Source organism: Phalacrocorax carbo, chromosome Z, assembly GCF_963921805.1.
Source record: "Phalacrocorax carbo chromosome Z, bPhaCar2.1, whole genome shotgun sequence".
In the NCBI taxonomy this organism is placed as follows: Eukaryota; Metazoa; Chordata; class Aves; order Suliformes; family Phalacrocoracidae; genus Phalacrocorax; species Phalacrocorax carbo.
The window spans coordinates 61,131,592-61,159,532 of record NC_087548.1 but is presented as its reverse complement, the minus strand read 5'-3'; the positions used below and the strand labels follow the sequence as shown (position 1 = coordinate 61,159,532).

Below are 27,941 nucleotides of genomic sequence, written 5' to 3'. Positions count from 1 at the left end.
GAAAGCATGCATCCACCCAGTAAACAAGCTTCAGCAGTACCACCAACAGCCAGCCCACCAATGTCTTGCTGAAAGGACACTGGAAACAAGAACAAGCCAGCTGTTTTTAAAGGAACTGTACTTTATCACCTCTGTTCAGTGCAAGGCAACTACTGAGGCCATAAAAGCAGTTAACACATGTGAGAAGATCAGAGTAAGCTTCAAACAATGGTGGTCAAAGGCAGGAGGGTGAAAAAAAAAAAAAACAGAGGGGAAGAAAGAGGTTTTATTCAAATAACGATTGTTTCAAAAAAAGAAAACAGTAAGGAGGGTAGCTGCCCTTAAACTTTTTTAAAGGGAAAGACCAAAGATAAAAAGGAGCAATCACTTGGTGCCATTCCAGTTATCAGCTAGAACCATAGCAGACTGGAGTTTTAAAAACGTATTTCCAGAAACAGCCTTGCACACAGTGGAGAGATATGTCCCATAAAAGCCAAAGTAAGCTGCGTGAAAGTGGCTAGAGGAAAAAGCTCATGTCTAACACCTATCAGGTAGTGACAGAGGATGCTGTATTGTGTTGCTATTTAGCCTTGCTCAGGCATAAAATTAACTAAAAATGAACTTTTATGTGAAGACTACACACAGGCAACATATTTCCGAAGCAACATACTCCCATAAGAGTCCTCCACTTAATTTTTTTTTAATTGGATTTTTTGTGTGGCGTGCATGCTTAGGTGTGAATCTAGCAAAATTTAGAATCAGAAGAGGTAGTCCAATTCTGTAAATGAACAGCTTTTATGGATCTGTTCTAAGTCAAGGTAAAGTTAGTTGAGAAAACAAGCCATGTTAGGCTAATGATTTTTTTCTGTTTGGGTCCAAAATACAGAATAGGCTAATATGGGCTTATCAGTATGTGGTATTCACCTCTATACAGTAGCACATGTTCTTCAAGATAAGCTGCTTATCTTATTCCACTTCAGACTTGATTTGAATGTAGTTTTCATTTAGTAGGTATCAATTCAGCTCACAAATCACTTGCACCTGACACTCAATGCACAAGTGAGCACAGGACTGATCTCCACTCTGAACCTCCCTTCGCTGTAGATTCACACAAGATTTCTCGGAGAATTCTGTGTTACTACAGACAAAACCAATACACCTAACCATTTTTCCACTATATTCCACTAGAAGACTCTTACACAACCATCTGTACTGACAACTGGCACAATAATAATCTGAAAATGTGCCTAAGGCTACTCCTCCACCTTGAGCTCATCTCTGTGTAATGTTGTAACATTGTTCCTAGCCTGAGACAGGGCACGAGGACACATCGTATCCTGAGACAGGCACATCCTATGGCTAGGAACAGGCTCAGAGGGAAAGACAGAGCTTGTGATACAGCCATCATAAGAATGAGGTGCACCTGACAATCAAGAAGGAGCCATAAAGATATATACAGGAATTACAGAGGAAAGGCCTGTAAGTCTTGATCTCCATGTATTGTAAGTACCTAATCCCCCCAAAATTAACAGGAATTCAGCTCTATGGCAACATACAGATCTTCTGATATCATGATTTAAATGTACCACCAATAATGACAAGTCTACAAATCACTTCAGCTCAAGTTCTATTATAGTTGCCACAGTGCCACCTTACCATGGGTAGGTGTAGATAACATTCACTTCAAAAATAACTACTTGATGTCAGCTTTTGCAAACCCAACACCTAAAAAGACACAATGTCACCACTGCGTCCCAAGCCTGACCACAGGTGCTGTTCAGCACAGCAGTGAAAGGCATTTACAAGTATTCAATTAGAGAATATATAAAGGCATCTGTCTATGGATATTCATTCATCTTGGGGGATATTTTCCACATGTCTTCTGCAAGACATTTCTGCTGACATCCTTGAACAGCTACCTGAAGTCTCAAACTGGAAAGCAAGCTCTACAAGAGTAACTCTTGGCTATGCTATCAGATAAGCCTGAAAGAAGTCAGGTTCACAAGACTGAATCTGACACAAACTACCCCAAGACCATGGAAAGAGAAGGCACCTTGTCCGGAAGTAAAAACATGGAAATGAAAGAGGAGCAGCAATCCTAATAGTTTATTTTACTACTGGTATTAAGTACCATAAACTTTAGGTCAATGCAGACCAACAGGTATTGCTAGCTGAAATATTCCAACTCTAATCATGGCAGAAATTAAGTAAAAAGCCTAGGCAGAAAAATGCTTATAAGCTAAACGTGACACTGCTTCCAGAGGTACACACTGCTCTCCTCTGAGCTTAGCATAAACCACACAGGCCAGGAAGAAGAAACTAACCAACATGCAACTTGCAGGACACAAATGGTGACATGTGTTGTTACCAGAACTGCACAGAGGAAGAGCAAAGCTGAAAAATTAGCACATTGTCAGAACAGAAAGAGGTATGAAGTGAATCAATCCAAGAACTTGTGAAAAAAAAAGTCTCAGTTCCGTTTTCTAAGCAAAAAAGTTCTGACCTTTGTCGTCATGAAAGAGAATGCCTTCTTAAATCTACAGACAGACAATCTACTGCTGCCATAGCTTTTCACGAACAAAAACAGCTTGAGGTTTCTACATCTGTGGCTAGTTTCACTTACAGTACATTGAGTCCTGGCAACACTGCACTGACACAAACAACTTGTCGTCAGCTGAGGCAGGATTAAAGCTGTTCCTTTCAAATATTTTTGGTGGCTTCCATTCCATTCTTCAGCTTTTGCATTTACTTTAAACTGATCTGTTATAGTGCTCCAGAAGCATATGCTAGGTGTCAGAAGTTTCCCAGTTGTAACAAAGTGAATAATTTCTACCCTATGGGCAGCAAAAGGAAATGACAACATAATTTCAATTTAATCTGTAGCTTCCTCAAAGGATAAAGCAGCAAGAAAAGAAAAGGTAACTGTTCACCCAAAGGAAGGGCCAAAACAGTGATAGGCAGAGGATTCTACAGTGAGAGTCAGCAGCTTCAAAGAAATTTAGATATGGAAATTGCAAAAAAATAAACACAGACTGTTCTAGAAGATCGAGGGGAGAGAGAAGGACAGAAGGAGTAATGTTTGTCTCTAGCTGACTAGATCACGCAGAATGGAAGAGGTGTAACAACAGGTAAAGGTACTAAACCCTTGGTCGCAAGATATAAAACCATTGTACACTGCAGACCAGCATTACACTGTAGGACACAGACAGGAATTTCAACTGCAAGACACTGCCAATGGAAAACATGCCTAAAATCTTCCCTGTTCTCTCAATATTTCAAACCAAAATCTAACATTGGAAAAAAAAAAAAGGCCACCCATTTATGAGCTTTCCTGTTCTATTCTTTACCTGGATTAAACTCAACTGGTTGGTATAAAGACATATGAAGTGATTTCCTAATATAAGATACTAACCATAACACCAAAGCACCAATTGTACTTAGCTGTTACAAGTGTCACACACAGCATTACTCTGTCATACTCCAGCATTACTGCTGGAGCTATACATTGAACAGAAACAGCTTCTGTAACCGGCCTTGTCCTGCTTTCCTATCATAAACTTCCTTCCCATTCCCTTAGTTCGTGCAAAAAGCAGTGGCTGACCTCTGAACTGCAGCTTGAACAAAAAAGGGCACAACAGATCTGCACTCTTTCTTTACATTTAAGTCAAGGTTTTTTATCTTTACCATTAACAAAATGGTATCAACTATTATCCTGCATTAAATGGAAAATTAGTGATTCTATCAGAGATAATTGTTATGTTTTAAATAAGCCTGCTGAGTTCTTCTATTCACTTGCCGCCTCACTGCTGTACCCAAAAACACTTTCGTTTTATTTCCTGAGAAGTAAACATTATGCAAACAGAAATAAGCTTTTAACTTTACTTTCTTTTTTTTTTTTTTTTGCCTAGTACTATAAGAAAACAAAGCTATTTATACATAGCAGCATTCTGCAGTGTACTGCAGAGAAATACTTTTCTTGTCATCGTAAAACATTCCTTATTAGAACACTGCCACGATACACGGCTTTTAAACTTCTCTCCCACACAGACAGCACGGGAAAGTGAGGAGCTAACGAACTGCTTCGCATCACCATGCGGTACAGCCAGGTATCAGCCACTTACGGCTCCAAGGCAAGGCTTAGCGAAAATGAGCGCAGTAACATAAAGTCAGCATTTCTCTAAACCGACCTGTTGATGCCATGGCTGAGGTCTACCCCCGAGTTCTCAGCTCTCCCTGCCCTCAGCACCGCTGTGCGCAGGGCACAGCGAGCCCTGCACTCCCCCTTCCTGCGCCGCTCCCGAGGAGGGCGGGCGGCCAGCCGGCCACAGCGCAGCCCCCAGCCCATCGCTCCTCGGCCTCGCCGGGCGGGTGGGCTGCGCCCGCCTCCCCCTGCAGCCCCGCGCCCCGGGCCGGGCCGGGCCGCCGCCAGCGCCGCCCAGAGGCGGCACCGCCCGTCCCTGCCACACCGGCCCGCCAGCCACCGCACCCCGCCGCCCCGGCCGGCCCGGAGCGGGGAGCCTCGGCCCGGGCGCCCCGGCGGAGGAGCGGAGAGCGCCCGCCAGCGGCACCGCCGCCACCTCCGGCCCGGGCGCTCGCCCCTGCCGCCGCCCCGCTCACCTTGGGGAAGGTGCCCTCCCGCCGGGGGCTCTTCGGGTGGTCGAAGTGGCCGCGGTCCAGCATCAGGTAGAGGGAGAAGATCACCACGCAGAAGACCGCGCTGCCGAACACTGTGAACTGCCGGCTCAGCTTCATCTCCGCGGCCGCCCGGCCGGCCCCGCCGCCGGCGCCGCGCTCCTCCCGCCGCCACCGGCGCTCCCGGGCCCCGTTCGCCGCCCCGCGCTCGGAAGGGAAAGTTCTTCCGCCGCGGCGGGCGGGGGACGGACGGATGGACGTACCCCAGGCGCCGCCGCCGCCCCCGGCGCGGGGCAGCCCCAAGTCTCTTCCGGAGAAGTGCTAGAAGTTGCCCCCCGCCGACCGACCGACCGCCGGCCGCGCCGGGGCGGAGAGCCTTGCCGAGCCCCCGCCGCCGCGGCAAGAGGCCCGCCGAGAGTTTCCGGGAGCGGATCGGGTTCGCGGGCAGGCTGGCGCCCAGCGGGGAAGTGGCGGCGGCAGCGCTGCGGGCCGACCGAGCGCCGCTGCTCGCTCGCTCCCTGCCTCCCTCCCTTCCTCCTCCTCCGCCGCCTCACTAGCCGGTCCGCTCCTCCTCCTCCTTGCCGGCAAGCGGCGCCGGAGCCCGGCACCCCGCCCCCGCCCGGAGCGCTGCCGCCTCGGCCGGAGCACCGCGGGCCGCCGCACACAGGCTCCGCGCCGACCGAGCGCGAGTGCCCGCCGCCGCCAGCGCCGTGCTCCGCCCCCGCGCGCCCAGGCGGGTGGGCGGCGACGCGCGCGTGTCACGGGCGCGGCACCGCCCCCACCGGCCCGCACCGCCCCAGCGGCTCGAGGGTGGTGCGCGCGGCGGCCGTTGGGGCCGGACCTGCCCTCGGGCGCCCGGTGGGGCGGGCGCTCGCGCCGACTCTCGCTGCGCCTGCCCGAGGCCGCCGCGCTCCGCTCTCGCGGCTCGGCTCAGCCCGGCCGGACCCGGGCTGCCGCTCCCGCTGGGCAGCGCGGCGCAACGGCCCGCTGGCGCTCGCCGCCGCCCCGCCGGCAGCGCCGCCGGGGAAAGCGGGGGGGCTGCCCGGGGCCGCCGCTGTCCTCCCCGGGCCGTGCCCCGCTGCGGAGCGGGAAGGGCGGTGGGGGGAGCCCCGGCACCCTGTGGCTCTTCAGCGAGGGCCCGTCACACTCTCCGTACGGGTTCTGCTCCTCCGCCAGCAGCCGTGGGCCGCTGTCACGCTCCAGCTTGGGCTAGGCTTTCCCACGTCAGAAGAAGTAGCAAGCTTCACGAAAAGCGCCGCATGTGCCCGTAGGAACTGGTCGCAGCCGCAACGGGCGGGCCGAGGGCCTGACGCTCAGATTGCCCCGCTCCTCTCTCGCAGCGTTTAGCTCCTAATTTCTACAGTCTTGATCTGCTCAGGTTAGAAAACGTTCATGCCTGTTGTCGGCTTCTGACCCATATTTTGCTACCCACAGATGCATTGGCTGCCACTAAGAACCAGGCACATGCTGAAAATATCTTTTACCACTGTGTGTGTGCTTCGTTAAGGCCTGTCATTGAGAGGTGCCCTACGGCTTTGTTGGGATGTGTGTGTTAGCATAACTATTTTTTTTTTTCTTTTTCCATTAAAATCCCTCCAAAGTTGTTAAAACTGTAAAAACACAGAAAAAATTGGCCAATAAATTTCAGACTTTTGCAGGAGGCAAGAAGCGTGAATCATTGCTAAGTTTTTCCATTTTTGGAGCTTGTTCTGGTATCCTACAGAACCTACCTGAGGGCTCGATTATTCGTAAGTTCTCCCTCCCTGTTCCCCACTGGATAAAAAGTCAAAGCATTTGATTCTGGCTTTGAAAGGTGGCATGGGACTCGTGCAGTTGCTGGGTGCAGACATTATGGGCTACTGTGGTGGGAGCTGCTGACAGCAGAGAAACCACCTCTCTCGTGCATGGTGCGCTATTGTGCATACTGACTGCATTTAAGGTTTTGTAATGCAGGGGAGTGAGAAAGAGAGATTGAAGAGAAAAGCAGCTGAGCATTGGGGATAACACAGGGAATAACCCAGGGAAGGACAAAAAGGCGGGGGCTACAGAGGAACGGAAAGTGACTGACAACCAGGGAGAGCTAGGAATAGGAGAAGCAGCAGGCTAGGGGAAAGGATGGCAGTGGAAGGGCACGATGCACAGTGTCAGGCAAAATAGAGGAAAGATGCAGATGGGTCTCCTACAGAATCTGGAATAAAAAGCAGGAGTTCTTAAACCTGACATTACTGTGCTGTTCAGCAAAAAAGCTGTAAACACAAGGATCATACCATTTCACATTTGCTCTATTCCCCCTCTAGTGGCAGATCCCCACAGAAAATACAGCACTTACTCTGTTTTTTTGCTAGTGGAGTTCAGATACCTTTGCAAATCCAAAAATCCAGCTTTGCCATGATCTATGTAAGATGCCATTTCCAAATTCATTTTTCTTAAAAGGGACACTAAAATACAGTAAACTAGCACTAAAATTATAAAAAATGGCCTCAGGATTTGGCATACACATTATGAAAGTTGACTCTGAAGCCTTTGTTCATCCTGTGGATAATCAGATAGATATTATTTTTTCCTCTTTTTTTCCATGGAATATTTAGTTGATTCATTGAACAGAGTAATGGAGTGCCTAGAGGGAAAAACCAGGACTGTGAACAAACCAGTCCTCTGTGGACTTTCTGTTTCGCTTGTTAAAAAGTCAGAAGCTGTTTGATGAATGAGATGAGTGCTGCCGAGAGACAGTAGTGGTCAGGTGGCTAGGAGAACAAATGTTGCCGCAGACAATCAGACCCAGCTCCCCTCTGTTAGAGGGTTTCTGGGTGATATTAAGTCACATGAACTGAAATACCTGCAGAAAGCTGGTAAGGATTCTTTGCTTTCTGGGTTCCTTCTCAAGACATACATGATCTAAATTGCAGAAATATGCAGAACTAGCATTTGCAGCTAAGGCCAATGAAAGCAATGAGCTTAGACCTTTCATCCCAAGAATCTTTTACACATAAAACTGTAATGTTTGTAATAAACTATGATTTCTTAGAACATCATTAAACTGAAAGGAAATGAACCATTCTACTGTTGATTCACTGTTTTGGTGGTATATATGGAGTAATGTGAGAGGCCACAACTTACATACTTATGGTATGGTTCTACCATATTTTGAATCATAATAGTTTCAGTGAGAGCAGTCTGAATAAACCAAGGCTCAAGTGGAAAGTAGCATCTGGTCTTACACTTTAAAGCCATGTCATAATGTGTATTTGTTTGAGGGGGCAAATGCAGGTTACTTTAAAATGTTCACAAGTCCATGGGGCTGGATGGGATCCACCCGAGGATACTGAGGGAGCTGGCAGAGGAGCTCGCCAAGACACTCTCCATCATTTATCAGCAGTCCTGGTCAACCGGGGAGGTCCCAGACAACTGGAAACTAGTGAATGTGACGCCCCTCTACAAGAAGAGTTGGAAGGAGGATCCAGGGAACTACAGGCCTGTCAGCCTGACCACGGTGCTGGGAAAGGTCATGGAGCAGATCATCTTGAATACCATTACGTGGCACATGCAGGACACCCAGGGGATCGGGCTCAGCCAGCATGGGTTTATGAAAGGGAGGTCCTGCCTCACTAACCTGATCTCCTTCTGTGATAAGGTGACTTGCTTAGTGGATATGGGGAAGGCTGTGGACATTGTCTACTTGGACTTTACTAAGGCCTTTGACACTGTCTCCCACAGCATTCTCCTGGAGAAGCTGGCTGCTCACGGCTTGGACAAGTGCACTCTGCGCTGGGTTAAAACCTGGCTGGACGGCCGAGCCCAGAGAGTGCTGGTGAACGGAGTCAAATCCAGCTGGCGGCCAGTCATGAGTGGTGTTCCCCAGGGCTCAGTGTTGGGGCCAGTCCTGTTCAATGTCTTCACTGATGACCTGGATGAGGGGATTGAGTGCACCCTCAGTTAGTTTGCAGGTGACACCAAGCTGGGTGGAAGTGTCGATCTGCTGGAGGGCAGGAAGTATCTGCAGAGGAACCTGGAATGGCTGGATTGATGGGCTGGAGCCAATGGTATGAGATTCAACAAGGCCAAGTGCCAGATCCTGCACTGGGGTCACAACAACCCCATGCAGCACTGCAGGCTTGGGGAGGAGTGGCTGGAGAGCTGCCTGGAGGAAAACGACCTGGGGGTGCTGGCTGACAGCTGGCTGAACATGAGCCAGCAGTGTGCTCAGGTGGCCAAGAAGGCCAATGGCATCCTGGCTTGTATCAGGAATAGTGTGGCCAGCAGGAGCAGGAAGGTGATCGTGCCCCTGTACTTGGCACTGGTGAGGCCGCACCTCGAGTACTGTGTTCAGTTTTGTGCCCCTCACTACAAGAAGGACATCAAGGTGCTGGAGCGTGTCCAGAGAAGGGCAACAAAGTTGGTGAAGGGTCTAGAGAACAAGTCTTATGAGGAGCGGCTGAGGGAGCTAGGGTTGCTTAGCCTGGAGAAGAGGAGGCTGAGGGGAGACACTATCACTCTCTACAACTATCTGAAAGGAGATTGTAGCGAGGCGGGGTGAGACTCTTCCCCCTAGTAACAAGCGATAGGATGAGAAGAAAAGAGGAAATGGCCTCACTTTGTGCCAGGGGAAGTTTAGGTTGCATATTAGAAAAAACTTCTTCACCGAAAGGGTTGTCAAACACTGGAACAGGCTGCCCAGGGAGGTGGTTGAGTCTCCATCCCTGAAAGTATTTAAAAGAAGGGTAGATGTGATGCTTGAGGATATGGTTTAGTGGTGGACTCGGCAGTGATAGGTTAGCGGTCGGACTCAATGATCTTAAGGGTCTTTTCCAACCTTAACAATTCTATGATTCTATGAAAACTCTGTCATAATGTATATATGGACCAATTCACATTTTTAGGCAACATTGTGACATGTTGTTTGCTCTGCATTTGATTTGGCAACACTGCCTATTCTTGTGGTCAGAGATTTTTTAGGTGACACTTTAGATATCATTATGTGGTTAGATAACATGCTCTGTTCTGTTGTGTTAGTTCCACTGTATTCTAATGTTTAATAGCTAAGAATGTATCTTCTGTAGAGTGAAAGACTCGGCTAATGTGGTCTAAGAATGAAACTTTTAGTCTAGTATCAATAAATCTGGTATGGGTGTTTTCAAAAACAAGAACTACCACGTTTCCAGTTCTGGTTTGCCTTTTTTTTTTTTCTTTCACACATAATATGAACTCGATACCAGTACTATGTTCTATTGAAACCTATGAAGAGTTCTGATTCTCCAAGAGATGTAGTGCTAGGCCCAAAAAATTCTTCTCAAGCAGAATTCAGGTACCTGAATTATGATACAGAGGGGCTGAGGATAAGTGTTAGCCTCAGGAATAAGGCTCAAAAACCTACACCTGTTCAAAGAACAGTCCTGGGCTGTCAACAGGAAACACTGAAGATAGTTGTTTGTGTAAAACCCAACCCTTTCCCAGAATTTAGGCATATCAGTAAGAGACTGGAAATGTATATATTCTATACACTTGAGCTCTGCAATTTTGAAATTTCTCTTGAATATAGATGTTCATAGTTTATTTTTCAGAGTTATACTACTTCCACTTTTGATGTGTGGAAGGAAGAAAATGATGATGATGACCACTTTATTAAACTAGCCATGCTTTCTTAAGGCTTTATATACATATCTTTGAGTGTATGAAGTGATAAATAAATAAATACATGTTATATATAATTTTATACATGTGTGTAGCCCACATATTATGTCAATATTTTATATATGTGCATACACATTTTGTGGGTCAAAACATTTCAGTACTGGCAAGAGTACACTGTTTGAACTTTGGTGTCTTTTTTCTCATGCCGGTAACCTGTGTGCTAGGCTACAATATAAAAGGTGGGCACAGTAATGTTTCCAACATTCCTCGTTTTTTGGGTCAAGAATTGCATTTTGTGAAGGATGTAATCTTCTTGTTATATCTTCAGAGTTATGCCTGTGTTTTTTCTACCCATTTAGGTTTGGATGGGAACCTGAGTGCTGAGGTTGGGACAAACAGCAGAAGCGCAGGAGCAGAGCTGTAGTCATATGAAGAAGTTTCAGCTTAAATACAGATATGTCTTAAGCCATAGGCAGCTGCTTAGTAGATAATTTTAGATCTCAGTTTTGGATTTGGGCATCCAAAGTTTGCTAATCCCTTCCTTAGATGCCAAATTCTTTTTCTGGATCTAGCCTCTAATAGCAGATAGAGGAAAATAGTTTTTCAACAGTTATTTTCTTACTGACCAGGCTGATGGTATCTTAATTATATTTTCCACTACAGACTATGGAAACCTTATCTCTGGCTGTTAAGAAAATGCACAGCCAAGTAAACTCCATACATGAATGGATCTACCATCCAAACAAAGAAGAAAATATAAAAATATTATACCTGTATAAGTTCTACAACTTTCTTACCTGCATGCTAACTCATAAGAGTGGATAAATATATTGTTGCTAATAGTATTGCAGAAAAACCATATTTTAAAGTATTCACTGACAAAAGTTTGTTTCCACACCAAGTCATTGAATATTAAATCATGAGATTAAGGGACTGCACGCCTACTTTAAAATACATATAATGTCTACAATTAATAAATATATACCTTTAGTTCTTAGAGACAAATTATCTTGGTCAGGGTATTATAAGTGTATCATGATGATATAAAACCATTATTGTTGGACTGGACAACAAGTGATCAGTAGTTGCTTACTTGAAAACTGTAACTAGCCTCAGAAATTTTGTAGGAACATAGGAATTCAGCAAATTTTGCATTTCATCTTCAAGAAACTTTTTTTTTCTCATTTTCTTCTTGAATTAAACGCTTATACATTAACATCTATCCTTTGAAGCAACAGTTGCAATATAAGAAAAGGATACAGTTTCTTAAATTCATAACGTACTGTATTTGATGGGTAGTTGTATTTCTGAGTATGTTGCAGAGGGCTAGAACATTTTAGTTTGCCTGAGATATTTCTTATTGGAAATGGAACTCAGTGTTTTTATGGAGCAACTGAGTTTCATATATTGTGTTATACAAACACAGTTGTGTTTATTCAGAAAATTTTATTTCTTCTGAGGTTCCTTGTGTACTAAGCTTTTTGTGAGTGTTTTTTTACTAATGCAGAAACAACTGAGGTAATAGCAGCACATGCCTATATGCATGATACTCTAATGGGAGAACCTGCAAGGTGTAGTAATTATGGATAGTACATTTTGATGTACAGATACAAGTGCATAAGTGAGAAGAATTCATCTTTATCATATCTGTCCTCAAGATCCTTCCTGTCCTTTGCTTTTTTCCACCAATGTTAGCATATGTGTTCTTAGGATTTAGATTTGGTACAAATGGACACTTGGAGGGGCAATTCTTAGTTTCATTTTCTTAAGAAATGTTGCTTGTCTGAACATACATACCTTTTTCCTTTCCTGCTTCAGTAGCTTTTCAACCTGTGGATGCAGTAAACTGCATTTGACAAAGATGGAATCTTAAAAACACTTAATTCCCCAGACACATATGAGAAGTGGTGTCTGAGATACAGTAGATGACAAGACTACACAGATACTGACTGTCCAAGAACACATGTTGCTTAGAACATGGACAGCTTATGCTGCCTTTGGCCATAGGGCACTGGTAGGCATAGGGAGAAAATAAAGGCACCCTGAGAAGAAAAAGTAGCTAAAACATTGTGTGAAGGAAGAAAGGAAGAGAGGGAAATTGAAATATTGTAAGGAAGAAATGCAGGAAAAGCAGGGGGAATGTGGTGGGGGAGAGAGACTATTGTGATCAGAGGTGGTTAATATTTTAGATACAGCTATAGAAAACTATAATCCATCAGTTGTTAATCAATTCTAACTTGATCAAGTTAGAATTATTGCAAGCTTCCTTCTCCCTTTTCTGTTTCTTTCCCCTTTCCTGTTCACTCTCCTTCCTCTTTCCCTTCTCCTTCCCCTTTTTAAAACAAAAAGGCCTCACATTCCTGCCAGGCTATTTTTATTTGACATTTTCTCAATGTCAGATCAATCACTTTTATTTGAATATAAATAAAAAATCAACCAGGAAACAGTTCAGCGGTGCCTCATTGCCTACTATTAGTATCATGTAGCAGTACTTGCCAGTCTTTGCATTTATTGAAGGTGTAAGGCTCCACACTGCAAAAATCAATCAACTTTCCAAGCAAGCGGGTCTTTCTTCTCTAAAATATTGTAACTAGTGAAGGAAAATAAGGCATTGCTTTCACCTCCTTTGAATTTCTTTGCTCATTTTTGGTATATAACTTTTAAATATTGTGTTTTATCACTTGATTGATTCAAGGGTGAGAATCATCTACATTTTAAGTAAATCAGTAGTGTGTATATGTATATGGAGATAGATTTAAACTCTGATGGCTTTAGAATTAGGCTGAGTTGGCCTGGTATAGATCTTGAAAAACTATATAACAGAGTGGAACATCAGCCAATTAACAAAGCCTCTTGTATTTTCTGAAGTGAATTGCTGCAGAAATTTTATTTTTACAAGGTACTTGTTTATCTCTGGGTTTTTTATTCCCTTACATACAGAACTTGCCTCCAGCTGCTTTTAGAGTGCATGGGTTTAAATATATGTTTACAGTTTCTGTCTTTATTTAACAATATATTATTTAGAGAGGAAAAAAATGGTGTGGTACTGCTTTGTTAAAATCAGAATGTTGAAACTATATACCTGCAGAAAGTTAATGCAGAGACTGACAATGAATTACTTCTGTTCTGTTATCCTGTTAGGCTAAGTAACTCAATCATTACATTAACCTATTATAGATTGCACTATACTGCAAAACCATAGAATAAAACAGTGCTAAATGTGTGTCCATTAAGATTCACAGTTCTCTTTCAAACCCATGGAAGACTTCTTGATTGTCTACAAATAACAGTGCTGACCATTCTCACAGGTCAAATTAGGACTACATGATGCCTCTCACCAAGTGCTGTGTGACACCCTTTTCCAAGCTTTTTCATGAACTATATGTCTTAACCTGTATAAAGGGTGTTTGCCTTGAGCACTGAATTCATTTGCCCTAATGGATGGCCAGTTTGCCCATTAACTGCAACAAAGCCCTTTTCTACTGGAGAACCTTGAAATGAACAGTCCTGCCTTAATCCTAGAGGGGATGCATCAAAACAGTTGGATTCTGGGGGGCAGATAGCTTCACAACAAATGTTAATTTAATGAGCATGGCATGACAAAAATCAAAAAGTTAGCTTCAAAGATCTGAAGGTAAGCCATGACAAGCTCCATGTCATTAAGTCTGGCTGAATGTGTGTAAACCTAATGCAAGCTTACTGAAGTTATTACTGAATAATAATATCCCTTTCTAGAACACGGAACACTCAGATCAACATTTTAAATAACAACAAAATAATAAATTGTTGTTGGACAAGCATGTTGATTCATGATGAATCTAGTCATTACACAATGTATCAATGTATTTTTACAAAGTGAAAGAGTGCCTTCTTTGCTGAACGCTATTGGATGTTATCCGTGTACTCAATCTTGTCTTTAATTGCATTGACATTCTCTAAAAATAGAATAAAAACGAGAGAAAATGAACAATGTCTCTGCTATACATATATTTTATTCTCAGAATAGAAGCTGATCCTTTCAGTATTCAACACAACACAAGGATGGAGCACAGGCAAGCCCTTATTTTAAACAATGCAGCACTGGCTTTAAAAGTAAAGCACAGGCTGAGCTAAGGAAAGAAAGTCTGAACATTGTAGAACAGAACTTTTGGGAGCCTCTTTTGGGAGCATTCAGAGCTTTTATGTAATACTAGGGTTACATCTCCAAAACAGGTACAGTCAGTTTTCTGCATGTCCAGGTATCCTATCTAGAAAGCATAACAGGAAGGCAGTACTTAATGAAAGATAAAGAATGTGGTATTATCCTGATTATTCTCAGAATTATCCAGAACTGGGAAGCCATTCTGGGAACTGCAAATCTTTAAGTCCAAACATAGTTTAAAGGGACTAAAGCAACAGCAAATGGGTGGAGATAAAGTTCTGCATTAGCAACATCAAAGTAAAGAGCAGTGTCTCAGATCACATAGAAATATCAGTTTAGATTTTTAATTAACTTATATTTAATTAATATTGAAAAGCAAACAGTAACAAAAATGTTCATCAGAGCAGCAGATATGACACTTGTTAAAAAGGCCAGTTACAAGTGTAAAATTAGTACTATCTAGTTCAGAAAGTGTTTTATCATTGTAAGTCTAGTAACAGAAATAAATGTAAACCAAGCTTAGCTTATGTTTTGCTGTGATATATTTGTTTAAAATATAATCTCTCTGACTTAGCCTCAAAAGTACAAAAATGGGTCAAATATCAGAGTAATCTATATTAATGTAAAGATTATATATATTAGAGACATGTTTCATTCTTTTTGAACTTTCACCTGGGGCAAAAATGCTAATTATTATGGACCCTCACTAATGGTCTTATGCATGTTTTGAATCCACAAGTTTTAAACCACGTGCTGCAAGAAAGAAGCCGAGTACCTCCACAACTCTCTTTCATATTATGCAGCAACAGCCGAAGTAGCCAGGATTGTTCAGAAGTACATTTGGTAGTGAATATTTTCCTGTGCTTCGGAGCAACGTCTTGGAGTATATGCAATTATATGGGAATGTGTTATTTCATGGCCCACCTTGATAGAAAATAACTGTTCTTTTCTCAGAAGTTCTAGATCTTTATTTGAAGAGATAATTCACTGTAACTTCAAATGCACACATCCCTAAGAATACATCAGATGTTTCTAATGTTTGTTATACAAACTAATTAAATCACAGCACATATTTACAAATTTACTTTTCTTGGAATAATGTTGACAATATGGAACAAAATTTGCATACGTCTATTGTTGCTTACTGCCTATTGAAAATAAAGCTTCCAAACTGCAGGAACAAAGTATGGTGTATTTTCAGATTATGTTATGGTTCTTATTTTTTCCTTTGATCTATTTTCAATTCAACTGAAAAGTATATCATGAACAGAATATTACAAATCAACTTCACCTTTTGAGAAATACCTTTTTCTCTCGGTTGATACAGTTGACTATAGGCAAGAAGGTTGTGAAAAATTATTCTTAATATGTGAGGCTCTGTACAAAGCAACCAAAAAATTGTGTAGGCAGCCCAACTCTAAAAAGCCCACACATTAAAAGGAGAAGAAAAACAAAATGGACAAAAAGTAACAGACATCACAGGAGTACAGACTTCACTAGCTACATTTCCTCAGACCAAACTAATCCTTTTTGCCTTCCCAAATTCCCCCCCCAAAAAACTTTAAAATAGGTACCTTTTATGCTGCCCACATATGTATCTCACAAATGTGCTAAAGATTGATTCTAACTAAACAAAGCTAACAGTATTACACTAGCCAAAGGGATGGGCAGCATGTTTCCACCTGCCCCAGCACCCCCTACAGAAGGGGAGTGCTTTCCACAGTCCCTGGCTGCTGCTCTGGGCTGTTTGGGGTGGCAGCCATAATGTTGCTTAGCTGGTTGAGATTTCAACAGAAACTTTTGCAGTAAATGTGTGTGTGCATTTGTGTGTGCAGTATAAAGTAGTGGGCACTTAAAAGAACAATAATGTAGACAAAAATGAACATTGATGAGAATATTGTTATATATCAGAAAAAAGAAAGAATGCCTATTACCTTGTCAAGTATTTTGCAGCTTCCTCCCACCACCCCATTTTTGTGTTACTACTGTCAGCAAGGAGATAGATGGCCTGCTAAGGGCCACTGGGCAGCAATACCCCTGAGCAAGAACTCTGTAGAATGTTGAAGTGTTATCCTAAAAAAAAAAACCAACCCAAACAAAACCCACACAAAAACAACAGCAAAAGAAAGGAGTTTTTTACATGCTGTAACATACTGTAACAAGCTTATATGACCCATGCAGTACACGACCGACATTGTAGGGAGGCATGATACTTGGTTGCATTGTTCCACTACTTCATATCACAATTTATAAAGAAAAACAAAGAAAGATTTTATCACTATTTATACAGTTCTGGTTAGGATACCACCACAATTCCTGTGGGAGACACTCAAAGGAAGACTTTTGTAACGTGGTGTCCTACAGTCAGAGCATTTTAGAGTTTTAGTTTGAAAGCAAAAAGGGAAAAGTAGGAGGACAAAGAGAGGGTGCTCTGTTGGCAGCAGAACAAATAAGACTTGGTTTACTATCATTTTGCTCCTTCTTCTTTGATTTGCTGTAATTTAATAAAGGACAAAGCACCATTTTCCACAGTGGTGGCATTTATTAGCCTGCCTTTCCTTTAGGAAACCTTGTATGTTTGAACAGGAGTAAAGCTAACTGTGAAACTTCTCAGAAGGGCATTAATCAGATGTCTGTCTTCTACCTGATTGCCCATTTTTAATAATTCTGTAAGACCATGATTTCTTTCTTATAATTGTTTTTCTGTAATATTTGATTGACGTTTGCCTTTTAAAAGTTACAGAGCAGAGAGGACACATGAGCCTTATTACAGAATTTTATTTTTCCTCACTAAATAAGGAACAGTGCTGATATTTTTGAAAAAATCTTGTTCTCTGTCATGTAAAGATTTAATTAGAAGTGTAGTGCCCTCCACCACCACAGCACAGAAGTTTGGAAACAAGTCCTAGTAGAAATGTGTGCTATCAAGTACTGCAACTATCCTCAACTCCAGTGGTCCTCAGACAGTTCATTATCAAATGGCAATAAACAGGAATCACTAGGTAGTTATGATAACATCCTGATTTTGTATCTTGGCTTTTCTGTTGCTGCTGTTGAATTTCTTCTGTAAATGATTAATTAGCCCCTTAACTCTTTCTTTCTTCCTTTCTGCTGTGAGGAAAAATGTGTGAATGATAGGGAGGAAATTATCTCCCAATCTCCTCTCTTCTGGAGGCAACAGGGAGAGGATTGACTTCTATAACTTTTTCTTCTGAGCATCCTAACTACATCACAAGCAATCACATGCTTGTCAACACGACCATGTCTGCTCCATGACCACCACATTGCCAATGTCATCAAGGTACAAGTCTCAGCTGTTGCTCTCTGTGGTGATGACAAGTAATACAGGTGTCTGATCTGCGTACAGAAATTCACACTGTATCATTTATTCTTGCATTTGTAAAAGCTGGATTTAATTTGCCTGCTCATGCTTCTCATCATAGAAGGAAACCATTCAAGTCAACAAATGTCACTTCATTGAAGTCACGTGTTGCAGGTATGAATCTGCCTTCATAATTATTAGGACAAAGACCTGTTTTTCCAGAAGATAAATCAGTTTTGAGGAGTTTGTGTTGATCTTGTGTTTCATAACTTTGCCTATTTTATTGCTAGAATGCAATAGCAGAAGTTGTAGAGCTTGCTTAAGGGACAGACGAAATGGAGATGCAAAAGCTTGTCCTTTAGAGCAGTGTAACAACTGAAAATGAGCATATAGCATGCATATATAGATCAGGTACAAGATCTCTTCAAAAACTGGGATGTCAGCCATAGGTGGGACCACTTAATGACAGAAAGTTAAGATGATCAAGCATGGGCTCAGAACTTTTCCATGAAGAAAAGTAAATTAAGTTGTTTTTATGAGGAGCTTGCTCAGTGCTTCAATGAGTATGTCTTGTATGGCAGTGATCTTGAAGACCTTGCTCAGTGCCTACTGGCAAACAAGACTTCAGATCAGGCAGGTAATTGAAAATTTTACTTGGTGCAGTGATTCTAGTGGTTCGTGCCTGATGTACTTTCAGGAAACCTAAAAAACCCTTGCTGCCCTTTGGATGAAGTTTTATTTTGATGTGTGTCAACCAGTAGTGACAGAACATACCTCCAACAAGTTTTACAACACTTACAAGCTTGAATGAGAATGCTTTGGAAGGGATTGATGGTTTGTGATAGAATTGCAGGTAAACATTAGGAGGATATTCATAGTTATACATTTAAACTGTACAGGAAAAATGCTGAGGCTGAATTATGGAATGCCATAGAGTATTTTTGTACTTCCAGTTGCACAAAAATTGTGTGTATTATGAACAGTGGCTATTGCTTTGTATTTGATGTGCAACTTACAGATGCCTTACAAACTAAAAACTCCCATCTCTTTGCCATTGATTAAATTCTTTGATGGCAAGAAAGTAGAGATGTAACTTGATGAAAGTATATGTAATTTTCTAATTAATAATAACAATATAAATCATTAACATTTTTTCTCTTCTTAGCATATTTTATTAGATATAAAAGACACAGCAGACTATTCACTCATTCATGTGAGTATTTTGTAGTACATGGAATTAGAGGTAAACTTGGAATTTATCTTTCATTTTAAATCAAGGTCTTTATTAGGATTTAAGGTAGATTTAAACTGGTACTTCAGTTACATAAACACTAAACTAGAAGGTAAATATTTGAAACTGCTCTGAAGGTAGAAAATCAAGTAACATTAGCTTCTGGTTTTAGAAACTATAAACGATCTGCCACTATCATTTACTTAATAATATAGCAGTAGTCTTCCAGGGAGGGACTTGTGGCATTTGCTGAATCTTTTTTAAATTTAGGATGAAGGAGAGTGGTGAACTTGGAATGATAATGAATCACTGGTTTTGAAGTTCTTATCACCTAGCAGGAAGAACCTCTCTTTTTATTGTCATCATGAAAGAGTTGTTAGGGATACTGTCTCAAAAAAGTTTCTTATATGAAAAAGTATAGCTTTATTCCAGAATTGATTTCACAGTTAAGCTGAGGCAGCAAATCTTTGGCTAGATAATATGTTTCTTGACAGAACAATTATCTTTCCCTGTTTTTTTAAGACATCCTGCTTTCTTTTTTTGTATTTTATTTCTACCAGTGCTAATGCTAACCAATATGTTAACTGGTATTTAAAGCCTAGACTTTCCCACCTTTACATAATTTCAAGAGTGATAGTTAAAGTTTATTGAATCACAACTCACACAGGTTGGGAAGTCACGCCTTTAATGGTACAGTTTAAGTTTACTCAAGTTGTCACTAATGCTAACACAGTCTTATTGTTTGCCCCATTCCTGAATTCACATCACCTATCTTGCATTGTAGCATTAGAGAACATGACAGTGCATGGTCTGTGCAATGAGGCAACCAATGAAGCTGATACCTAAGGAAATAAAAATTACTTGTTTTGAGCCAGCTGGGTTAATGAATCCAACTGTCCCTTTGATTGCAGAAATACTTATGCTGGCATAAGCAAGAGAACATAGGTTTATATTGGTTTAAGCTGAATGTTAACACCTTTAATTGTGAAGCAGCTGGACTGGCAAATCAAGATAAATTTAATTACGGTTTTAACCCAGGGATGCAGTCATCTGAATTTTGGGTGTGTCTGGATTGTGTGTAACAGTCAGACATGCTTGACTGAAATTCATTACCAAGTCCTGGATTTGTTTGGTTATGAATGAGTAAGGAAAAGCTACCAATAATTCTGTTCTTCTGATGTATCCTGCCTCTGCAGAGCTAAGATACTCTCTAGGCAGCTTAAGCCTCTTGGGACAACTTTTTCAGGGCCAAAGAAAACAATGTGAATTTTGAATTCAAACTGTCATAATGGAAGAACATAGCATTTTATTTCTGGAGGTGTATTGTTTCTTTGAAAGAAATATAGTATATTCAAAAGCATCCAGAATAAGTTGAAGGAAACTGAGTGTCATATTGGACAACAGAATTTTTCTGATCACACAGGATTTTTGCACTTATACAGTTTAGAAATCATCTGCCTAACTATCCAAAAAATATAGAACTTAGTGAAACTGAGTGAAAGTAAACAATCTGTCTTAAAACAGCTTGAGTTCTGGAATGGAATTAATTAATCAAAACACATTTGAAAACCACAAAATTCTGACAGAAGAAACAGAAACACATTATTTCTCTTTTCACCTAGTAATTGAAAGGACAGTTCCTAACCTTGTCCCTAGGCCAGGTGTCTGAAAAAATATGTACAATACTTGTTCTGAAACTATCCAACTTGCAATAAAAAGAGGCAAATCCGACAAATCTTAGAAAAACTTTTTTGTCACTGTTTTCAGAGTGATCTGTCAATAAATGGGTAAAATTCTGGAATTATATTACTGCTACCTGTTGTCAGGGACTAGATAAAATCTTAACAGAATTAGGTGCATGGAGCAGTCACCTTTAACTGTTGAGTGAAACAAGCTATTAAACTCTTTCTATTAAAAAAAATAGCTGAACAGTAGTAACAGGTCAAAACACAGCCTTAAGTAGCATCTACAAGCCTATGCAGAATCTCATGCTGCCTTATTTAGGCTCCTTTTAGTCCCCAAATGAACAAACAGCCACCAAAATATTAGTCTTTCTTCAAAGGAAGAAAAAAATTAAAAGAGAAAACCTTTGAGCCAGATTTGACTACAGAGGGAATAGAGCTGTGACCAAAGCGATTTTCAATTGTTTGATTACTCCCAAGTTCTGAAAAATTACTGCATTCCTTGTAAAAATTAGAAGTTAGTAATTCAATCAATCATCTTCACTTCTTGATTTCTTTTTTATAATGGAAGATTTTAATGTAATTCAAAATCTAGACAAATAAAGCAGAGGTCATGTTACTCTTGTACTGTTTTCTAACTGAAATATTGTTACTTTAACAACAGTTCAGGAATAGACGTATTTTTAGTCTTGTAAAATGAAATTTTTATTCAGTTACAGCAAGAATTTCACATGCATCTAGAAATATTTAAACCTGTATTTGTAAGATATGGTGCAGCCAGTGGAAGAATGTATACTGCAATAACTATGTGGCAATTAGAAGCTATGCATTCAAATACAGTTTAGAATAGCTTTACAATTAATTTTTTTTTTTAATGTTGATAATGGCAAGTGTAGCAGAAGGGACATATTTTAGGGAATAACAACAATTTGAAAAACAAAGTCTGCATAGAGAAGATTATCAGTAGTTTTTTAAATCCATTATTTTATTATTACTGTGTGGCTTTTTTCTGCATCGCAGTTAGTCTGGACCCTTATTTGCTCAGTAAGGCTAAATGTCATAGTTATGTTATGTTTCTGCAGTGAATTATTTTAAATGTGTAATCTTACAGCGTTTCTATGATTAAAACAAAACAAAACAAACTATTTTCCTGAAGTCTTAGCAGAGTTAAAGATTAAGGAATACAAATTATATTTCCTAGTTCTGCCGTCAGCCTGATCATTACTACAAACTTTTATCAATGACACTTGGATTGTTTTAGCACAATCTGTCTGTATGTATATGGTTCTTTAAATAATTCTCATGCATTTACAGGTGAATATAAACCTGTTCCTCAAACAAAATTTGAGCTCTGTTAGTATATTTGCATGTATGCAGTGCCTAAGCAGACAAAGAATCATATCGGAGTTTAAACAGTTCTCACGCAGCAAGCTGACAATTCAGCTATTCCTGCAGAAGAAACCTCACCAGTCCAATGTTTTAATTCTGCTTCATGGGGCAAAGCATGGTTGAAAGCCTGGCTGTCAAATACCGGTACAGCTTTCTGGGAATGATGCCTATTCCACCTCGCTTTTATGCCGTTATGTGCTCTAGGAAAAATCTTCTATTTCCTTAAAACATTGATGTACAGATATGGTATCAGAAATAGTGTGGATTTTTTGTTGGAATGGGAGGCAGGGAAGCCCAGAGGTACAGCAGGACAGGGTCTTTGCCAACTAAAGAGAAATTAAATGCACCAGATTTACTAAGATTAAGAAGCAAAAATATAAGCCTGAATATTCTTATTGAGATATGCTTTTTTAGTTAGTCATCACTGACATGTTAAATTGGAACCCTGGTACCTTCCTATTAGTAATAATGGACAGCAATCTTATATGAACTGAGAGATGTCCTTAAAATGGTGCCTCTGGGAGAGGGTGTTAAAGCTGTAAATGCAAATGATGTTGAGAACAGGAGTTTAATGCTTGGAAACTTCTTTGGATACAGTAAAAAAGGAATTTGAGTAGAGGTGATGCAGAAGTGGCTGCTTGATTAATATAGACAGCTTACTTTCTCCAAAATCCTTTCTCCACCTTCTTCTCAAAATGACAGGTCTATGTACTTTCTTGTTTGAACTTGGACATCTATCTTCATTGTAACATGGTTCTTGATAGCAGTCAAAAATGAGAAATATTTTGCACAGTTGTTTCCTAAGTAGTTATGTTATCCTGTAAAACAGTAGGAAAGACTGATCTTTAGTGCTGAAGGAGATCTTGCATGTTTCAGTGAAAAAGACTTAAGAGTCAAGAGTGCACTATTGATCAAAATATCAGCAGACTTACGCACAGCAGCCACTTGGCAATACAGAAAAAAATTACTTCTGTCCACGTAATGTAAAACCCTTCATCGGGTTTTCAGTCTTCCTAGAAGTATACCTATAATCTCTTGCAGAAAATAATAAATTCTGCTATGAATAAACTTACTGTCATCACAGTCTAGCTCTGTGTGGACTGTTAAATGGCAGACAGCATTTTGGCAGAAGCCAGTCTTTTGCATCTTGATAACCTGACCAAACTGTAGAGAAATAAAGGCTGGCCAATAAGCCCAAATGACCGATAGGTATCCATGCTAGTTCCACTGCTGCTGTGTTGCTTAGTGCACTGCTATGCACCAGGACTATAAATGCAGCAGCCCCTTTGCTGGGGCCCTGTTTGGGCTCCCAGCTGACTAGCCGTGACTGCTGCGCAGATCTCCCTTCAGGTTTTTTCACGTCTACCCCACAAGCTGTGTCAGGCTGTGCCTTTCAGTATTAAACTGGTAGGATTGCTGGCAGCTGCACTGGGTGCTGGGCACGCTCCTGCCTTGCCTTTGGTTTGGCTTTTACTTCTTGACCTTTTGTGATTACAGTCCTTACTTCCAGTCGTTGTATTAGCCTAGTCAGAGAAATTGCTCTCACAGCCCATGCTTTTTACTGCATATTCTGAGAATCTTGCATATCAATACTTCCACATTTTAAGTAATATTTTCTAGACAATTCTAGTTAAAGAAAAAAAATTAATGTATTTTCTTTGTCCTGAGACACACACATATGTCAAGATTTTCCAAAGCAATTACTGCTTTTCACTTTGTATGATGTCATGTTCTGGCAAACCATCCTTTTAAATCTTACTTTGGCCACACAGCAAAATATTGGCATATCTCAGTTTCCTTTAAGTTAGCAGGCATCACCATCAGCTTTGGAGCTAGAACATCTTCCAGGCCTTACAAATGTTACAAAATGCAATTATGCTACAACAGCATGAAGGATATTTTCTCTAATAATGACTGTCCTAGGCAAAAGGCATTTTTAGCCTTCTGTCTTCCAAAGATACATGCCACAACCTCTGCTGAGCCAGGTGATAGTTAAATCTTACTCTGAAAATGCTGATTGTCTTTCCTGATGCTGTCATTCTGCAGATAGAGAAGTGCCTCTCACCCTCTCAATATATATGAGAGAGTTCCACTGATCAATACAGCATTCATGTTACCAGTAGCAAGACATGTTAAGAAAGATAAATGGCACTAAAAACAATGGAAACAGACGGATTTCTTGGAATTTTGCCCAAGTACTCTGGCAGATTTTGTGGAGCTGTGCTATACATTATACCAAGTCTAAAATACAGAGAAAAGACAATCCATGGGATACTGCATCACATGCTCTCCTATGAGACACAAGGAGGCCTGTGCCCAAAGCCATATATCTTCTGCTATAGTCTTTTTCTACCAGGGCTTGATGGACCTGGGAAAGGCAGACAGCTCTGATTACACCCTATCAGAAGAACTATACTGGCTTCACTGTGTCTGCTGGTAAAACGTCCTAGTCTGTAGCCAAGCATTTCTTAGGCTGAAGTGTATGATCCAAGCACCACTGGAAAAGGAACATCTCTTGGAAAAAGAATGTGTTTCTTCAATATTCTTTCCACATTTCACCAGCATTAAAAACCAGTTGACAGAGGGAAAAGATGGGACTGTTAGAATATTGATAAATTTCCTTCATTTTTTCATTTGCTTTGCAACATTTATTCTGGGAGCATGACAGTTAAATTATGCTATCTGATGAACCTAAACAGGTGGTGAGTTTACCTTGATAAAAATCCTTCTGTTAAAAGCAAACGTATTTATCTATTTATTCAATGCCTAAGGAAGTTTCTACAGAGGTATGCATTAGCGTAACTATCTTTCTAAAAGGTTGGTGTTTTGAATCAGCAAAAGTGTCGTTTGAGGAAATTGATATAGTAAGAAAGAATGTGCTAGTATTTAAGGTTTGGAGAGGCTCTAGAAACAGAGGACTGTGTCAGATTTGCATTAGGAGACTAAGCACTATCCAGTATGCCTCTACCTCCACTGCAGCAGAGTAATTCACTTTTGATATTAAACTTCTGTACCTCTGAATTCTGAAAACTAAGCTGTGCTTCAAAAGGTCAGCAGAAATGGCACTGTCTTACAATTCAGACTTCTGGATGTTATCCAGAAGCACTAACTGTATAACATGATAAATAATATCTTAGCATACTGCACTGACCTGTGTTACTTTGGTATGTTTTCTCTCGTGCGCTTAATGAATTGCCTTTATCTTGCCCATCCATTTTCCTTTTTGGAAAGTTATCAAGTACAACTTACCAAGAGAGCAGATAATAAAGAAAGGCTGATTCAATACTTTCTAAATAAGCTGGACTTCCACAGTCTGAGATGTGAAAGAGAGGTGTAACCTTCCATCACATTTCATAGGCCTGAACTAATAACACTGGTGTTTGAGCAGCTGATCCACTGAACAGAGAAAACTGCTAGCTCTCTCCCGTTTTGATTTTGTCCACTGAATAATGAAATGAAAAGAATAAAGGACTTAGCTATGGTTTTCTTTAAAATACATTCTTGCTAGCCATACTTACAGCATTGCTTATGCTGAATATGTTCTCTTCACACTGAATTTATTATGGGTAACATAAAAAACGAATACCTATTATATGCATTTAAACAGAGGACTACGATTTTTTTCTTGTTTTTATGAAAGGTATTATCATAACTTTGTCTAATACCTCATGTATTTATCGAATATATTTTTTTAAAATGTGTGACATGACATATTAAATCTAAATACTCATGATTTAGAAATAATCAAAAACATCAAACTGGATACTAAAGGTATGAATTTCTTTAATTTTAACAGAGTAAGCCTCCTCTGTATACCAGTACTGGCAATGCTGGCTGTAGGAAGTTGGCCAGCTTGAGTCTCTCAAACCATTCCTACAGTCCTTTTGCACAGCAGTCCTAGGAGGATGTAATCAGCAACTTGCTCATGCAGATCTCCTACAGAAATTAGCATAACATAAAATATTCTGATTTTTTTCCCTTCTTAGAAGTCAGTTGTGTCAAACATATCTTCATCACCACGTGTTATTTCCAGGGTCTGATTCAAAATTCAAACAAGGGCATGGGAATCTTTCAGAGGAATTTTTTTCAGACTATTATTCCATTTGTTGCCTAATTCTCTTCTCTCTTTAGCTGTGCCCTACTTTAGCACAAAACACGTTATGAGTTACGTAGGCCAAGTCAGACATCTATCATGTAATAAGAGTTTCAATTCTGGTTAGGTATATTCTTTCCTAATAGAAAAGAGAAGTACTGTTTAAAATTAGTGGAAGAATGATGGAACAGTGCTTATTGAACAATAAGAGATACATGCAATTAGGATAGATCCAATTAGGAGTGCATGAATAGTGATGTTTAACACTTTCTTTTCCCTTTCAGTGGCTTAATCTACTCTCTGCCAGGTATATCAAAACCAATATTTGTTACACCTATAGCTGTCATAAATGTTACAATACTATGAAAAGTGGAGAAGACAACAAAATACACTTAAACCTTTTTTAAACCCCAACCTTACCAAAACATCAGTATATCCTAGAGGTTATTAAAAATTGATTAGGCTTATTATCCAACTCTCTCAAGTATGAGGCTTCCTATTCAGTTGAGGAAAAAAAGGTCTGCAGGAGGGAAGGTTTCTTGGAAAGGCAGAATGCCCATTTCTTTCTCTTCCTTGGAGGTTGGGTGCCTCTCCATCCAGAACCCTGTGCTCAGATTTAGCCTTTGTTTTATTTATGCTTAGTTTTGCCCCATTTATGTACAGATCTCATTCACAAACTGTGAATTTCAGATTATTTTAAAATAGCTTTAGTTAATCCACTCTGTATTTTCATAAACATAATAGCAACCTAAATTATGCTGAAATAACTATTAGTCTGAGGCTCTTTTATTACTTAGCTATCAGTTTATTCACAGAGCTCTTTCATATCCCTTGATACCATTCAGTATCAAAATCTTGCCTTTTCCCCCAGACAGGTCAAGTAGTTTCAGGGACATTTCCCAGAAGCTGGGTGCCATAGTCTATGGTAATACAATTTTATTATTTTTTCTGGCACAGATTTGGCATATTTCTAGTAATACACTTTCTAAGTAATTCACTGGAATAATTCAGCAACTTCCAGGGAACATTTCCTTTCAGTATTTCAGATAAGACCACACCATTTTGGCATTTTTCATTTACACTATCTTCTGTCCTCCACATTCCTTCTACTGTTTCACACCATACAGGCTGTGCTTTAGCACCTTGGTATTTATAGTCCACTGCAAAGCAGTCACTTTCACAAAGACAGATGTGTCAAGAGCTGTAGGCCATGGAAGGAAATGGGAAGATTGGTCCTTTGTATTCCTGAGAAGCTAGGCCAGGATCAAGGCTATTCAGCCCTGCCTAATTCCCCCTGTTTACTAGGCAGGTTCCAGATGAATGGAAGTGGTGGAGTTTCAGAGCATGCATAGACATACTGAAGAAACTCAGGATGGCCTGTGTCAAGGTCCAGGGTCAGGACTGTACACCCATCACAGCTCTGTGTAAGTATCTGCACTGAGCTGTGCTGAACTGAATTTTCAGAGGGAGGTACTGCAGAGACTCCCAAATGATGACCAAGACCTGAAAATCAAAGGACTGCACTTTAGGAGTCTCTTCTCCCACTCCAAGATACCACCTTCCAGTGATATCACATCAGCAATGGACGGAGAAACTGTGGCTGCCACCATTGCTAGTACCATCAGACCCAGTGGTGAAGCCCAGTCCAAGGGGCTCCTCTGATCAATGAAAACTGGGTCTTCAGAAGTTAGAGTCTGAGAACTCTTCTTCTCATTGCCTCCCACAGCAACTGCAGCAGACAGAAACACTGGCTTCTTAGCTGGCAGCTAGGCCACACTGCAGGGTCCTACCAGCATCTCACCTGGAGCAGTTCAAGTAAACACAACCAGGCATACTCATCTACC

The 27,941-nt window shown here is 40.8% G+C and overlaps 1 protein-coding gene across 1 annotated transcript in view; it reads right to left on the bottom strand.

The window, feature by feature from the left end:
• MAN2A1 (mannosidase alpha class 2A member 1) overlaps window positions 1-5,336 on the bottom strand; it is a 124,429-nt gene extending 119,093 nt beyond the window's left edge. Inside the window, exon 1 of the mRNA XM_064438904.1 lies at window positions 4,597-5,336. Within this exon, the coding sequence (XP_064294974.1) occupies window positions 4,597-4,731 (135 nt within the window). The 5' untranslated portion in view covers window positions 4,732-5,336. The remainder of the gene's footprint in view (window positions 1-4,596) is intronic.
• Between the last annotated feature and the right edge of the window lie 22,605 nt (window positions 5,337-27,941).